Source organism: Ambystoma mexicanum, chromosome 12 (genome assembly GCF_040938575.1).
Source record: "Ambystoma mexicanum isolate Mex_15411 chromosome 12, UKY_AmexF1_1, whole genome shotgun sequence".
NCBI classification, from domain to species: Eukaryota; Metazoa; Chordata; class Amphibia; order Caudata; family Ambystomatidae; genus Ambystoma; species Ambystoma mexicanum.
The window spans coordinates 30916842-30934587 of NC_090936.1; the positions used below are offsets into that span (position 1 = coordinate 30916842).

At 45.4% G+C, this 17746-nt stretch overlaps 1 protein-coding gene across 1 annotated transcript in view; it reads right to left on the minus strand.

Annotated features, from left to right (window-relative positions):
• Positions 1–17746, minus strand: part of TRABD (TraB domain containing) — a 125275-nt gene that overhangs the window by 20984 nt on the left and 86545 nt on the right. Inside the window, exon 9 of the mRNA XM_069627856.1 lies at positions 14205–14316. Coding sequence (XP_069483957.1) covers positions 14205–14316 — 112 coding nt within the window. The remainder of the gene's footprint in view (positions 1–14204; positions 14317–17746) is intronic.

Below are 17746 nucleotides of genomic sequence, written 5' to 3' on the forward strand. Positions count from 1 at the left end.
CGAATTTGTTCCTCCACACTTCCGCACTTATCAAGGTGTAGTCAGCACCACTATCCATTAGCATGCGTACGGGTACACCTCGAATTACAACCTCAGCATAAGGTTTCTGCATTTTCACTCTGCCATTGACAGCATTCACTGTAAATACCACTTCTCTGCCATCCTCACAATATGACTCATCTTCATAACTTGCACTTATTTCATGCACTTGATTTGACCCAGCATTAAAATTTCTACAACATCGGGCAATGTGCCCTCTCACACCACACTCATTGCATATGATATGAATAGCAAAGCAATCCTTATCAGAGGCTATATGCGACAAGCTTCCACATCTAAAGCATCTTCTCCCTGGAAAACCTCTGGATTGTCCTGAATCCCTAACCATCTTGAAAGAATTCATGTCTTTGGGAATCCCTCTGCTATCTTTTGCGGGAACCCATTGACGCCATCCTCTGCCAGTTGGCGGTCTGTTCTCTTCGCTCCTTTTAGCATTCTGCGAGGCGCGTCTTGGATTCCACGTACTCTGCCTCTGAACAACCTTTGACACCTTCAGCACTGAACCCTGACTCTCATCCAACTTGGGTTTACCATTGTTCACAGTATCCGATTGAAGAACTTCAATGCACTTATCTGTGTGTTCCACCATTTTCGCTATCTCAATTGCTCGATCCAAAGTGGGGTTCCTCTCTTTCCATAGTTCTTTCCTAATACTGTCATTGGAACATTTAATCATTAGCTGGTCTCTCAAGTGCTCATCCTGACAGTGAGTGAATTTGCATTTCACTGCTAAGCCCCTTAAAGCCGTGACAAAATCCTCGATACTTTCCCCATTCTTCTGCTCTCTCGTGGCAAATTTATATCTTTCCAATATAATGTTCTCCTCCACTCTAAAATGCCTGTCCAGTTTGGCTAATGTCCTTTCATATGGACCAGCATTCAAAATGTCAGAAGGCTCCGGCAATCTCTTTAAGACCTCTTGGCCTGCAGTTCCCAAACAGTGAAATAGCAATGCCTCCTTGCGCTCATTGGAGTAGTTGGCACCAAACACTGCTAAGGCATATTTGCTGAATCCTTCCTTCCAGTCTTCCCATCTAACCCTGGGTTCACCTGGCACTGCCAGAAAAAACACAGGAGCAGGCACATTTGCCATGTCTCAAAGTTGCAGAATAGAATAACAAGCTTGCAATTCTGGTTTAACCAATAGAGCTCCCACCCAATCAGGTAGGTGACACTAATTAAAAGATAGCTGCTTGGTTATGTACTCACCCTGGAGCGCCTCACCAGGGTCATCGGCGGCGACTCCTTTCTCAACCTTGCTCAGTGTGGGGCCAGGGTGTCCAATGGCCGCTCAGAAAACACACAACCCAAAATCCAATTATAAAAGTGCCAAAGCCGTGTCTTTGCCAGCCCAGTCTCCACAAGTTCAACAAAATTGCAGGGGTCCAATTCCAGCTCCCACAGACCACGGAGCCTCCAGGGGTTTTCCTCTGGCGCTAGCAATGTCCCTCCGGTGGATGCCACACACTGGATGTCAGGCCGTCAATAATCCACTGAAAAAGGCCCTCCCTCAGGCAAGTCAGGCTGGCTCCGCTCCACAGCCAGCACACTAGATCTGTAGAAAAGGCGCTGGGGGTCGTCCTCCGGGTCCCAGTCAAAATCCTCGTCGCCAAATGTTATGTACAAAGGGAGGCTTTCACATAACCAGTAGTTTAAAGGTAAAGAACCTTTTATTTGCAAGTTGATGACATAAGACGACCCCCAGCAGGAGGAGTACAATCTTCCCACTAAGGCCCTGCTTCTTCACTGGCTCTCCTTGGAACCCTGCTACATAAGATGCAGTTCTATGTTCTATAGTATCTAAGTGACAATAGACATAGTGAAGGAAATATTATACACTCATGGTTTAACAGGTAAACATTGGAAACACTGCACATCCTAACAATTTCTTTATCATGTCAGGTTATGGAATGCATTAGGACTTTAAGGTGCTCATCGCGTAAGGGTACAAGGTAACGCAAAGTCCCAAGCACCTTGCTGGGCTTGACACTGCACCATTAATGATGATCCTCACATTTTTGTGCACATGCTGTATATCATACATTGATTATTGAACTTTGACAACATATCTGTGTACTCTTCAGGTCCTCTGAGTGCAAGAGGGCTCTGGTGTGAACCAAAGACATTGTTTAACAATTTACATAACAATTACCAAAGTGGTGCCCACTATTTATAATTAGAATTGCTCAAATCAAGGCACATCCTAGTTTACAAAACTAGATTGCTGGGAAGCTTCTAATTTGCTATAAACCCGAAACAGTGAGGCGAGGAAAAAAGCCTTTAAGATCGACTGTTCAGTCACTGTGAATGAACAATTACGCCTGTCTTACTGCAAGGCATCTGTAGGGTTTCAAGACTTTATATGAGATATTTCACAATATCGGTTAACTTTAATAACAGTCGACGTATGCGCTACACAGGTTGCAGAAAGCCGCTGTCTTTCTCAAACTAGCATCCACCAAGTGTGAGAAACCAACGGGTGTCTCACCCGCTAGTCTTCGTGGACTTGTCATCCAGGTGGCCAGGACACAGCCATTGCTTTTGCATCTAGTTCCTAGGGGTGGACTAGTGCGGATGGATCGCCTGGGTGAGGGTCTTCAGGGAGTGGGGGTGAGACCATAGACAGCGAGGCACAGTATTCTCCCCTATTTTGTTTATCCAACCCATCCTTTATTTTAGGATGCTCCGAGGTCCCAACTCCCTCCCCCCTTTTTACACAAACACTGGGCCGAGGAAGAGTAACAACATTAACTTTCACACATTGTATTGGCCATGTCCCGCTAATTGGGTCAGGCACTTAATTCTAAAGTGCATAAACATGATACCAATTAGCCCTCCCCACACAAATATAAGACAGGACCCAAACACACCCAGAGCAAGGCGGAACACGAGAGTGAGCAGGGTTTCCTGGACGAAGGCAAACCCATTGGAGCAGAACGACGGACCAAGAGGGCGACAGCAGTGGGTCGGACAACCCCAGAGTTCCTACTGGTGGCTGTTAGCTCCGACTGGACGCGAGAGACACGTGGAAAAGGCCAGATGTCGCAAGTGAAAACTGCATTGTGTTTCAAGGATGACAGCTACCCTGTCGGGTGAATGGCAGAGTTGAGGAGGCAATGCAAAGCCTGTGGTACGAATCTTGACTCGCGAATTGGAAATCGTAAAGCAAAGAAGTAACGCACACAGCCAGTGAGTTGGCAAACGACCTGAAAGACTAGTGTGTGTTAAAGTTTGAAATAGCAACATTTTATCACAAGTGAAGGTTGCACGCATGTGAATGAGACGCGAGGAAAGGCAGACCTGTGAATTAACTTTGAAGTAAAAGGCAGCTGCGAGTTCAGCGATACCATGTAACGGAGTGGTCGGCAAAAGGAAGTAGCCCAGTCAAAAGTGTCTGTGAAAGGTAAATTGTTTGAAGCAAGAAAGCGAATATACAGCAAAAGTGATATGGAAAAGTGTAACTCCTAGAAAGGAGAATGTAAAAGTTGAACTATACATTTTGAGTCAAAGTGGTACTGCAGTGGTTTGAAAAGTAAGCCACGCACATTCGAAAGCCTTCGACATCCAAAAGTGGTCTGAGCCCGACAGAGGGAGACCCGAAGTGAAGTAAGCTTGGGGAAGGGAGCCCTTCCTTGCAAGTTTGTATTGAACTTTATCATCAAAGGTCTGAGTTCAGCAGAGGGGGACCTACGAGAAGTGTGTGGTGAAAGGTCTGATCCCGACAGAGGGGGACCATCGTGAACTTTTTGGTTGAAACATTATTTTTGGAAGTTGAGAAAAGAGACGTGGAAAGCCAGACGGGCCCCGATCCATGTTTCAGAACTGCATTTGTGTTGGAAACTGAGCCAGAGTGCGTCACCCTGCCTACAGGCACAGCCTCACTCCGTGAGGTCTAACGTGGGGTGGAGGGCTGGTTCAACCACTTTTATTAATTTGAAAGCCGAGCTTTCTTTTTGCATACATTTCTCACATTTTTGTACAATAGATAGGGCAGGCATTAGGTTTTGTTAGCAGAGGCCATTTTGATTTGACAGACTCCACTAGGACTGCGTTATTTATTATGTGATGGTCGACACTACTCCCATCTTATTTATAGGGCAGACTAGTTATAGGGCAGACTAGGAGTTTCTCCAACCCCAACCATTTCAATAAAGGTTTTACACATTTTACCCATTGTGTCAGTGCCATACTTGCGATACCATGCCTCCCCTACACAAGCCATGACAGTGTCAGACCTAGAAATGTGTACACATCCAATGAAGAAGTGTTCTTGGTCCCGTCCACTGCACATGAACGCAAGTGTATTTGGGTCTTCGCTGCAAGAGTATTAGGACGCCAACTGAGGAGTTCAAATCCTTAACTCCTATAGGAAGCCTCTATATAAAATGACCCTCTCAAGTGAATAGAGGTCCCCTTTCCCCCAGCAAAGGATATCCTGGATTATAATGCTTTAAAGTTGTAGGAAGTGTGTCCCATTCCTATCTCCTTTTCCCTGCCTGCTATGGGATTCTTCCCATTATTTCCAGTGCAGTGGCTGCTGCAATCTGCCTTGCTTGGCACATAGCTTAACTCACATGGTCTAGTCTGGTCTAGTGGTAGTTTGTTGGCCATTTCATTTTAACCCAGTTCTTCAATCATACTATCCAAACGCATCTTTGGCTGGACCCACCAACTGCCTGAGCCATCACCTCTTTACACATGATCTGTGACGAGGAGCATCCACACAGGAGAGGTTCTTCCACCACATAAGTATTTTCGGCATGGTGTGAAGAGCATTGTGAAATGCAGCAGATTACCATAAAGTGGATGCAGGTAAGGAGAGATCGACCCTGAACGTCTTTCAGCGATGGGGTCTTATTTGCGCTACCAGGGATCAGGCATGTTGCAGCATGCAAGACCATTTTCAGGGAAGCTAGAACTTGTCATGGAGGCCATGGTTAGGGGCAGTTCTCTTCTAAAGTCCATCTAAGGATTTCATAAAAACATAAAATGTAGGTAATACAGAATCTCCAACCCTTAGTATAAGTCTGTACCAACTGAGATGGGATAGTGTGGACAGAGCAGCCAGGCTCATCCTAGGAGGGAGAGAGGGCTGCAGGTCAGTATAAAGAAATTGCAGCATACATATGGTTCAAAGAAACACTGATACACGAAGTATTGTAAAGATAAATGGTTTATTTTAAACACAGTAGGCCAAGATAAATCTTGGGGAAGTAAGTACTATTCACATAAGTTATAAACACATATATACAAACCAACCCAACACAATACATATGGTGTACAAACTTTATTTCGAGGAGCATTAAGCAAGTCAATGTGAGTGAAATCTAATGGTTATACATTCAGGATAGTAATGTAATATTCTTGGGGCATATGACTGGTTACATTTAGATTACAATAAGTAATTCTATGATAGACCCTATTGGTCAGATCATACAGTGTTATTCAATTACAGAATCACTTAATAAACCAACCCTGTTACAAGTCTATCTTGCAACATGTGCAATGTTCTTTCCTGAATGGATACAGTTACACCACCAGTATTACTTTTAAGAACACGGTTCAGAGTTGGTAAGGTAACTCATATACTTTCTGGAGGGACCTTAAGCTACTCAATGATAAGTATGAACACTCAAAAACAATTTTAGAATGCAGTAAACAATTCAGGGAAGGCACACCCAAATTACAATTTAAGACGAACACAATATATGTCAAGGACAGATATCAACCTGTTCATACTTAACTATCCTGCTAGCGCCAATAGCTAGTTATCCCCAGTATACTTTTCATAAGTGTATAACACAGTTTCTAAGGTTAGTAACAACTTTATGACTATTTTAAAAGTGCTCTACAGCCGTTCAGGGAAAGCATAACCCACTTCTACACTTTAAGAAAGACGCAATGTATGTAAGTAAGGAACCTATTATACTTTTCATAATGGCATTCAGCAATTCACAGGTAAGTAATCATCTCATACTTTTTAGAGGGGCTACCAGCAACTCAAAGACAAGAATTAACCTCAAGACTGTTTTAGAAAGACCCTAAAGCAGATCAAGGACAGCAAACCCCAATAACACACTTTAAGAGTGACAATATGTTATTCAAGATATGTAACGCCTATGGGTAAACCTTTACACTCATTCACTTTAGAAATGATAAAAAACTGTACCAATTCTTATTACTTTTTAGAAGGGGGAACACCATTCAAAGCAAGTAAAAATAACATACTTTTAGAGGGGCAGTATGCAATTAAAAGGCGAGTATAAACTTAATGACACTTTGTAACTTCTTCTATTACAGAGATACAGTTACCCCAATAACTGCTTCAGCAAGTGAGTACTTTTTACACTGGTTATAATTTTCCGACAGAAAGCTTTTAAAGTCCTTCCCTAGTCTATTGCATGAGTTCTCTCAGAGGCAAAAGAGTGACCCTAGTTGTCTAGGGCCCAGCTCTAGACTGGTCATGATAGGTACAGTTGCAGGAAAGTCAAGAGTTACAGAGGATTTGTTCAACAAGTATTTGCTTTAGAGTTAGCATTCCAGGACTTCACAGAAAGCTCCCTATAGGCATCCCAACATTAGGCCTGGGCGAATGGTATGGGCAAACTCCCAACCACAAAAATCATCCACTAAGCCTCACAGGATTCACACAAGACATAAGTTAAGTATTACCCAAGCCAACACAGTACATCAGCAGAAAAGAAGATACCTTCAGGATGCAACAGCCCAGGATTCGGTCCTTGGTCTGGAGCCTGAAGAAATAGACAATGAAGGAAATCTGCCAGCAGTCATCAACGAGGGAGACTTTCAACAAAGGATTATCAGCTTCTCGCGGCTATGTGGATTTGGCACTTTTAAAAAAAATGTTTTAATTTTTTTAAAGGGGCCAGATGAATGACAACTATCACCGGTCAGATTCTCTTCACTCTCTCGGTCCTGCACTCTCGTGAGGGGACATAAGGGATTCAGATCGTGTCTCTGGACGTTGAAAAGTCCACCCAGGTTTCAGTAGGATGCAGGCTTTGGAAGACCATGCACTGCATTCAGGCTCAAGGTCCCCAGGTATTGGCAGTTTGCAGCAAAGCAAGGTCACAGCATGTCGATGGATGATTAACTTTAAAGCGCTTCTCAAGACTAGTGGTTCCCACCAGCCTCTGGGTAGGAGTCGTTACATTCAAACATTCTGGGACTTTCAAATGACAAAGGTGAGGGGGTGGCGAGTGGGAGTATAGGGTGCTGGCCAGCACTTAGTAGTCACATGTGTATAGAAGGCTCTCGAGAGATTTACTAGAACCAGGAAGGAGGTGTTGCGAGAGACTCATGGTATTAACAAGTTATTGTTTCATCCTATAGTAGAACAAGAGCCAGGATTGATAGCTACGTAGAACACTGTGGTGCAGTAACTGATGTAGTCTTATCACGGAAATGGAGGGTGGGTGAGACGGTGTGTCACAGAGGACACCTGGAACCAAGAAGCACACCAAGGCGTGCATTAGATTCTACGAACTTTATCCAGAGATACATTGCAAGAAGGTTCAACACATACACACACAATCTTCTGAAAAACAAAGGGCCAGGATAGGTCTTCTCCTGACCTTCTGGTATTCTAAAGTTCCTAGGCCTGCTGGCCGCTTTCATTTCGAAAGGGGTGTTTCCCCCCCCCTTTCATGGGCTTTGTGGACTTTAGGGCTACTGGTGTCTTGTGCCTCAAAACCTACTTGGCACACAGTCTTACAAGCAGATTGGTTCATGGGAAAAGCTGCCAGGGAGCAATGGGCAGGAGTCACTGGGGTTCCATCTTACCTGAGCTTCCTCCCGGTTTTCCTCCCTTCACCTCCTTGATCTTAAAATAACCTCTCCGACCCAGACTCGTGCCAGCTCACACGGTCTTGTCCTGCACAGGGCCCGGCTGGCCCACAGGAACCTTCCTATGGTTTGTCCTCTGCCTGCTCTTGAGCCCACCTTTGGCAGCTGATGGTCCTGCCACCTCCTCTGTTCCTCCTTCACCTCTAGAGATCATTCATCCCTTTCTCTGGTTATCACCTCCTCAAGAGCACCACCGTCACAACCTGTTAAACTTCCAAATCACATTGTCTCCAAGGCACTGCTCTCTGGGCTACAATCTCCTCTCCTTGATGTGGTAACCTCTGCCTACTCTGTGCCACCTTTGCCCGCTGATGTTTTAGCTACCACCTCATCTGTACTCCTCGTCACATGATTTTACCTCTTGCGTCACTGCCGGACCCCGATATCACCATGCCTGCATCCTCTTCTTTTGGATTACCACCTCCTTCTTTAAATCCTTAGCTTTCACCACCACCTTCTGCTCTCCTCTGCTGCAACCTTTCCAACCTCTTCCGCTGCTTGCTCAAACTCTGTCAAATCTCTACTTACCTCCTGCTCCTCCAAACCACATTGGATGATTGGGCTCCCTGGCTTTGTGATGATCTGTTAGGCAGAGTTTGTATGCAGTATCCTCTGGGACCACTACACACAACTATGACTACAGGTGTAAGCAAACCAACCTTTGGTAGAAGTCTGTACTACACAGTTTTGGTAGCGGAGCTGAGTAGCCAGGCTTATCTGAAGAGGGGAATGTGAGCACTAATGATGTTACACAGAGGTCTACAATCACAGGTGCTCAAATAACTGCTTACACTCAAGGTTTCTTTGATAAATACTTATTAATGTATCTGTCAGTTATAAAACATTCATAAGAAGGAGGCAATAATATAACACACATTTACTTCAATACTATTTCAGAATACTTTTCAAGAGAAGTAAAAGGCAAAGATTATTAGAACATGAAAGGTTACAATTATATTTAGACAGTGCAAATACTTGGAGCTCACCAGAAGAGTCAATTCAATTCAATAGGCTAGGCCAAAGTCAAGGGGCTAAAGTCTTGGATAGGATAAAGCAGTTCTGGTAAGTAAACGGTAAAGTCTCTGCACAAGTTCTCAGAAGTAGTTTGTAAAAAGAAGAATCATATGTTGGGTCACAAGCCGATTAGGCCTGCGAGTTGCAAAAGTTTCAGGCACTTTCACCGCAAGAGGTAAGTACTCTTAGTCGCGTTTCACAGTACCTTACAATGAAGAAAAAGATCCAGCTGATGACGTCTGTTCTTGGCAGTTCCTGCAGATCTCGCTGTTCCTGTGCTTCAGTCGTGGGGACAGGAGGGAGGACGTCAGAGGCCTCCTGCACAGCACTGGGACTGGTCAAAAAGCTCGCAACTGGCAAACCTAAATTCCAGGGGCTGTAAGTAACGCACACAAGCCGGTGTCCCTCTCCATGGTTATACGGTTTCCTGCAGCACTCTGAGGAAGATGCAACCAGCTCCAAGATAGGTATCCAGGTGGCTTGCTGTTGAGTTGATTGGTCCCACCAACTCAAAGGGAGAAGTCGTCCTTGCAGGGCTTCTCTGTCGAGGTGAACTTGGCAATTCGGACCTGCAGCAGGGCTTCACCGGGCAAACCAACGGTCCAGGAGTTGCAGCAGCCGTACTCTTCAAGCTCGTCTTCGTTTCTTTCGTTCCAGTGGTCGACTCTGCCTTCCAAGCCAAGAGACTCGCCTTTTATTCAGTTATCTCCCATTCATTCCTGCTTAGCTGTCACTCACCCAGCAGGGTAGCTATCCTTGCAGGACAGTCAGCCAGCCAATCACCACAGAGTCCATTTGGGTCTCCTAGGAGACTAAGCACAGGGAGTTTCGAGCACCTACCTCACTTCCTGCCCACCCCAGACACTGGGGCGCCAGAGGCGGTCTTCATTTCTGAAGGCGAAGGAACAAAGAGACCAAACTAGGTTTGGCGTTCAGAGACAAACTCTAGAAGGACCTTTCCACAAAGAAATGGGGAAAAAAGAAGACCGGGACCTGTTTTTACAGATGGGGTTCAGACACCATCTTGAAAAACATGGCTTTTGCGATTTAACGTTACCAGAGCTACGAATAGTTTGCGGTTGGGGAAAATCATGGTAGTTCATTGTAAAACCACTGCCACAAGCCATTCTGAGAGGAAAGGGTAGCATTTGACTGCTACATGAGTATCTAGACACAGGGGATACGAAGTAACCCCTCCAGCACTCTATTGTAAGATAGGGTGTGCTGAGCATAGGAATGTAAAAGACTAGTAAAGTCAATTTCACTTTACTTACTCTGGGAAACAGTAGTTTATCCCAGAGAAGGTATTTAAACCTTGGGAAAACCTGAAAGGCTTCCCTGTGCCACTGCACCGAGGGTGCTGTGTGACACAAATGAAAAGATGATGCCTATGGAGTTGTTTAGACTCCATAACCAAAGAAAACACAGAGGTAAAACGCATATCGAAATACGTGAGAGTGGGGGAAAAAAGGGTCACACTCTCCAGGTAAAAAAATCAAGTCCTCAAAATCCAGCAATGTTGCTGGGGGTCTCTATGGTAAAGGGAAATAGCACATTTTTGAGAATTCTCCCTAACCTGCTCTCTTACTGAGTGTTTGCACCTGGGTTGGTAATTGGAGCAAGGTTGGGATTGATCGTTGTTAATGTACACCGGTAGCTGCTCTGGGTTTTAGTTAAGGCAGCAAGCATAGCCGACATTTTGGGATTCACTCTCCCCTCCCAATCCCTCTTTAAGGCTGTCTGTGTGGAGTCTAGGCCTCTTCTTCCTCCAGCGTGTGAATTCAATGCTAGGCAAATGTTTGCTATCAACTCTTCACTTGTGAATCGTCCCTGCATGTATGGTAAAGCTGCAGCATCAGCAGGAGACAATGGTTTAGTGATTTTGTCTACTGTATCATGCAGTCTGCATTTGGAAAACCAGAGGTTTGTAATATTGAATGGGCAGGACTCACTCCAAGGGTTGCTGCACATCTCTTTCAAGGTAGGAAATTACTTCCCATATGATGCACTGCTGCAGGCATATTTGCAACAAAAATGTAACCTTTGTTGTTCACGCTGAGTGCACAAAACTGCCTTTGGTTAAAGGAAAAAGTTGGAATTTTTAGTATGTACTTTAGGCCTGTACAAAGAGCTTTAACCCTCCCCCGCCCTAAGCTGGTCAGGGGATGCCTTGCCAGAACCCTTCAAGATCTTACCAGAGTTTTGGGGAGCGAGCAGGCTTTCAGAACGGTTCTGCCCGGACTGGTGCAGTTTGAAGAGTCAAGGCCCGCCGGGAACGGCCCTGCTGTGAGGCAATGTGATTGTCTTCTGCTATGGGACAGGGTCAAACGGAGGAAGGCAAGGGATCCTCCCCACACCACCCACAGGTCCGCGCGGATCTGCTTGCGATGTAACCCATCCCACTGAGTCACCGCCTTGCCAGTCCCTAGAAGCAAAAAGGTGTGCAAGGACAAGAGGGGGCAGGCGTCAAGGATTTGAAAAAAGCAAAATCGTAGATTCATCTAAAGTAGCATTTACGGATAAGGATGTTGCAGAAGGATTGACTGGTTAGAGAAAGGGGTGTCATTTGGAGATGTTACAGGGGGCGAAAGGTTGTAGGAGTAGGTTTTGGAGGGGTCTGATGTTGTAACGTAGGTTTAGTCCGTTGTGATTGATGTTGGATTTTACAGCAGACTGGGGAGATGATGGGATTGGAAACCTGGCTTTGCTCTCATTGTGGGATCTGGGACAATCTTCAAATAATAGTTTGGAAATGGTTTTGCAGGTGTGGAATTTTCTTTAAGTGCAAGCAATTCTGAGAGCGGGCGGGGATTGAGGGTGGCTGTTTCCAGGTTTCACCTTTGTGGTACAGAGGGGTACATGTCTGCAAGGGAAGTGTGCAGGACTGAGCTAAGGTTGTCAAGGAAAGCATTAGTGTGGTTTGAAATAGAAAGCATGTGTGTAGATGAGACAGCCTTGACTAATCTGATGATCCTGTTGGATGATTTAAGTGGTCCTTCTTTGAGGGGAGTGATGTAGGACATCGGACCACTCAAAGTAATGGACAGTAGGCATGAGAGGGAGGGGGTGATGCTGATACAAGAAGATCCAGTAATTTCCCTGCATGTGCAGGGGTGTGAGGAGGCAAAATCCGGTTGAAGGGCTGCCAGCAAGCCAGGCAGTCCACTGACCTCTATGTGAGGCGGCAAGAGTACTTTACATGCAGCATGACCACATGGAGGTCGAGCCATATTTTGTGGAGGTGGTACTGCATGGAAGCTTAAGCCACAGTTGATACACAAAGGATGCCAGCCCTAAAGTATCTGTGATATAGGGTCAACATTACCAGGCTTCAAAGCAATGTTTCCGTCCCTTTTACAAGGAGGCATATCCCATACCTCCAACAAATAAGAAGTAATCGGTGGACATTTCTATTGCAATAACTATTGAATGTTTAAATCCAACAATCAATCTAAAGGATTGTGCGATAGAAATGTCATCATATAGGGGGATGTACCACACACTTTCCTACCGATGAAGCGCACTCTTTGTTTTGACTACATGTAATTATCTCATATTCAATAAATCAATTATAAATGTAATTTCCAGAATAAAGATAATATCTAGCATTCAAGGTGATCTCTTGAATATGGTGAAAAGCACCTTATATTCCAAGTTATCTCCAATGTGTTCTTTATTCCCATAAATAGTTTATGATCTAATGCCACTGCATCTAATGCCATTCCATCGAATTTTTTCCATCTAAAAACTTTGCATCTAATGCATTTTTTTTATTTATTCATTTTTTGTTTTTTTTGCCCCCCCAACCCCTGTTTTTTACCCTTTATAATGCACCTAAGCAATAATTAACCCTTCCACCTCCCCCTCAAAAATGCATTAGATGCAAAGTTTTTAAATGGAAAAAATTCGATGGAATGGCATTAGATGGAAATACCAGATACTGTGGTTGTGCATTATGGCAGATATGTCCCCAAAGGTATACCTTGTCTATTTCTACCGACCCTACAGATGGTCTTAAGAATCATATGGCATTTAGCACATTTCTTTACCTACCAGTTTTACGTTCAGCAGCTGCCACTGAATGTGTGCAGTGAAAATAAACACACAATACCATTTCAGAGTTATGCAAGTACTTGTACTTTGACTAATCTGGGGATTTGTCCCTTCTTCCCTTGGGGGGGAACCACCCCCTTTGAGGCTAGAGAGGAGAGCCCTCTCAGCAAAGCCCTCCCTAGGGGTTTTGGAAAACAGGATGTTCCCAGCTAGCGACTCCCCTTTTGTGGGCAGGCACTCTCTACACACAAGGTATTAAAACAACTTTCAAACATGTCCTCTGGCCCTGGTCCTTTTTCTGGTTTGCCACAGTACCCACTCTGGGACATTTAATCTGGGTGTCCCTTCCACACCATTGCCCACAGTTCCTCTCCTCTCTATCCAAATAGATGACCCGCCTAGAAATAGAGCGCATGATGGAAAGGAATAGCATATTGGGGAGGACTGCCTGAGGTGCATTCATCCCTCTGAAATACTGCAATGTTTTTTTGGAGCAGAAAGATATAGGACTTGTATGAGTGTTAAGGGAGCAGGAACATGCTCCCAATTTGTTCAGCACACGCTCGGTTAGCCTTCCGGATTGCGCAAGGTGCTGCCATCACTCCCTATGTGGCAGCAACATTTACAGGTTGTGCCCCAGGCGAGTGAAAGAAATCCTGTGATGGCTTGTGTGGCATAGCATATGGACATCTTTGAAGCGTAGCCCGTTTTGGAATCGGACGCTCCTTGGTAAGGGGCACAATGAAAAGACAATATGGGAAACAGTGTTGGATACCCATCAGACTTGAAAAAAGTGGGTTACTTTGCTAGGGGATTAAGAATTGGGCAACTGCCTGACAAAGTCAAAGAATAAACATGATCTCTTATGCTCCTTTGGGAAAGGAATGGGCAGACTAAACAGGCACAGCCTTGCCTTTGGTATCTGCACTGACTTTCAAGCTATCTACTTTCCACTCCTACTAAAGCAGTGCCTTATGATGAACTGTATGTGGCAAAGCATTGCAACACAGCACCAAATCCACCTGCACGCAAAGACTTTGCTCCTCTCGAAAAGTGGGCAAACTGCACGACAATAGTTATGGCTTTTAAAAAAATCGGGACCTGCATAACCAGAACTTCACGCAAATTTGAAAATGAGACTGTGTAATCAAAAAGAAGAAACATACACTAATAGTTTTCTCATCTTTACAATGTATACGGCATGTTCATACCTCATGATCTCTTGTATGTTCAGTTCTTCACTCCAGTGCTTTTCGATTCCCGGCACGTGGCCCATTCCTACCACACCTACGACTACAGACGGGATGAATTTCCTGGGCTCAGCTATAGATCAAATAGAAAAATGATGTTTGAAAAAAGACCAACACGGCATCACATTTCTTCAGTTCACCTGTAAATTCTGTTAACAAATGAATGAAAACATTTCTGTCTGTTTTTGAGAAAAGATTCATACATTTTACCCATTATAAAGTGTTTTAAGCAATATTGGACTCAACAGATGAGAAACTGAATGATCATGAAAGTCTCTACCACTAGGGCCTCAATGGATTTAATGTGGTTTCCTCTTCCAGCGATTCCTCCCAACATATATTTAATAAAATAGCATGGATACACAAACACATCTGAACAGTCATCTCTTGATAACTCACATGCCCGACATAGGCAGGCCTGTGACATACATTTCAAATTACTATAGCATCTCTAATGTGGCCAGACCTAACGCATGACTACAATCCGTGAACCAGGTGGTTATGGGGCAGTGGGGGCAGAGGAGGAAGAAATATGGTCCACAAACGCCACTAGCTTAGTTACACGCAGAAATGCTCAGAAGCTTTCAAGGATCACTTAAGTTATCCCACTAACTCTCCTAAAATGGACCCAATATCACGCAGATCACAACTATGGCCCACGAAGAGAAGATTACTAATTGTACAACATAACCATGAAATCAGTCATTTTGAAAGGCCTTCCCTCCCAACACCCTCAAGTAAAGCCCGGGCTGCATCAGTCTTTACTAATGCACTGGCCCCCCTGCTTGAACATCACCCTCTGCTAGTCAGATGGCAAAGGGAGGAATCAGTTGCTTTCATCTATTTCTCGAAGCTCTTGCTTCAGAGTTTGTGCTTCCCTAGCTAAATGAGGGTAATAAATGTATTTTGTGTCCTTTGAAAAGGGTTCCCCCCCTTCCCGCAATGACTATCTCAACCTGAAACCTCAACCACCGATTTAGACCTACTTGTTTTTAGTTGATACTGTTTTTAGTTGATACTATGCCCAGACACCAATCAAAGCAAGTTTGGAACATCAGTGCTTTTGAATTTCTAATATTGAAAGAGAAATGGGAATAGTAAAAATTTGATATGCTATCCCAATTCGGAAAATTATTTTTGAATATTTAAAATGAAAAATTAAAATCAAATGTCAAAAGAAATAGTCGCACTGATCACTAGGAAGTGTTCAGGTGGTCACAGTGTGGTTCCCTAAATTTAACATGAAAAAAACATTATGCAAAAAAAGGAACAAGTTACTCACCTGTACCTCTATATTGGAACATTAATCCTCAAAAATAAAAGTTAGGAAAATAAGTTCAGAAATGCACAGTTTTCATGCTAGGCCCTTTAAAAACATACATTTTCGGTTTTATTTAGATTTCTCTTGAAACTTTTAATGTGTTAATGTTATGGTTATATTTCAAGCATGTGCCTTCTTCTACCCTCCTGCCCCTTTGTATTAGCTACCCTCTTCACACCTTGTGCTCCTTTCTTTCGAATATAAAGGAGGTCCACTTTACCTTCCTTTTTACGCCATTGACCTTTCTCTGAAACATGCCCTTCTCCAGCATGGGGTCTGGCATGGATTCACATGCTCATGAATATTCCCCGTCGTCAGGCTGGGAATCCTCGGTAAAGAAAAAATCAGTATCAGTTTCGTTTCTGATCTGTCTTTCGTAGTAGTAACCAATCACTGATCTCTGCGTCATACTGACCACAGCCAATGACTGCCCTCTACCTAAGCCCCGCCTCTGGCAGCCATCTTCAGATTTGGTAGCACGTGAAGTGGCAGTATGACCAAGTGAAGAGCCGCAGAGGGGTAGGCGGGAGGGTTCGCATGTGAATCCATGCCAGACCCATGCTGGAGAACAACAGTTACAGGTAAGTAACTTGTTCCTTCTCCAGCATGGGGTCTGGCATGGATTCACATGCTCATGAATAAAGAATACATAGCAGTACACACATGCACAACCACGGGAGGTGGCAAAGGCTCAACATTAAGCATTACATCAAACTCAACATTAAGCAATTCTTACCTCCTCACCAGGCTCACCTTAGGCGAACAGGTTGCGCAGCACTGCTTGGCCGACCCTGGACTCCTCCCTGGAATCCCGATTGACGCAGTAGAATTTCGTGAAGGTGTGCGTCGACCTCCACGTAGCAGCCCTGCAGATGTCCAGCAAGGGCACACCAGATAGGAACGCCGTGGTAGCTGCGATCGCTCTGGTGGAATGGGCTCTCGGACGGCCAGGCAGCGGTCGGTTTGCCAACCGATGACAGTACATGATACAGCCGGAGAGCCATCTGGAAATGGAGGCCTTTGAGAGAGCCTTCCCCTGATTGACAGGTCCAAAGTTCACAAAAAGTTGTGACGTCTTCCGAAAACTCTTTGTGCGGTCCACGTAGAACTTCAGCGCTCTAGCCACATCCAGCGAGTGCAAAGTCCTTTCGGCCGGCGACAAAGGCGACGGGAAGAAAACAGGCAACACCAAGGGTTTGTTGAGGTGGAAGTCCGACGGCACCTTGGGCATGAAGGAGGGGTGCATCCTGAGCACTACCCTCGTGTCGTGAAAAGTCAAGTACGGGGGCTTGCAGGAAAGGGCCTGGATCTCTCCCACTCTTCGTGCGGAGATGATGGCCACAAGAAACGCTGTTTTCCACGACAAGAACTTCAACGGAGCCGAGTGCAGAGGCTCGAACGGAGGTCCCATGAGCTTGGTCAGCACCACGTTGAGCTCCCACGCCGGGGCCGGAGCCTTCAACGGCGGGAACGATCTGAACAGTCCCTTCATGAATTCTTTCACCAGACGATGAGACCACAAAGACGTCCGCCCCGTGGTTCTGGTGTATCGGGAGATCGCATCAAGATTCATCTTGATGGACGCGTGCGCCAGTCCAGCCTTGGCCAGCGTCAGAAGGTACGGCAGTACCTGGGGAGCCGTAATCCGTAGAGGGTTAATCTTCTGTGCGTGGCACCAGACAGAGAACCTCTTCCATTTGTGTCCATAGCATTTAAGAGCTGAGGACGCCCTGGCCTTTGCCAGAACCTCTCTGCAGTCGGCCGGTATGTCGTATCCTCCAAACTCTAACGCTGCAGGAGCCAGGCCTGCAAGTTCAGCGACTTCGGGTCATGATGGAGGATGGCACCTCCTTCCCTGGAGAGAAGATCTGCGTCCACTGGCAACTTGATTGACGGGGACGCTGACAAGTCCAGAAGGTCCGGGAACCATATCTGCCTCGGCCACGCAGGTGCGACGAGGATCATCCTGCACCGTGACCTCTTGAGCTGGTTGATGAGCCGGATCAGCAATGGCAATGGAGGGAACGCGTATAGAAACAGGCCCTCCCAGGGGAACGAGAAAGCATCGCCCATGCTCCTCGGCTGGGGAAACCTGCTGGCGAACCTCCGGCACTTGGAGTTCGTCGCCGTCGCGAACAGATCGATCTGGGGAGTGCCCCACCGTCGGAAGAGGCGGTCCACT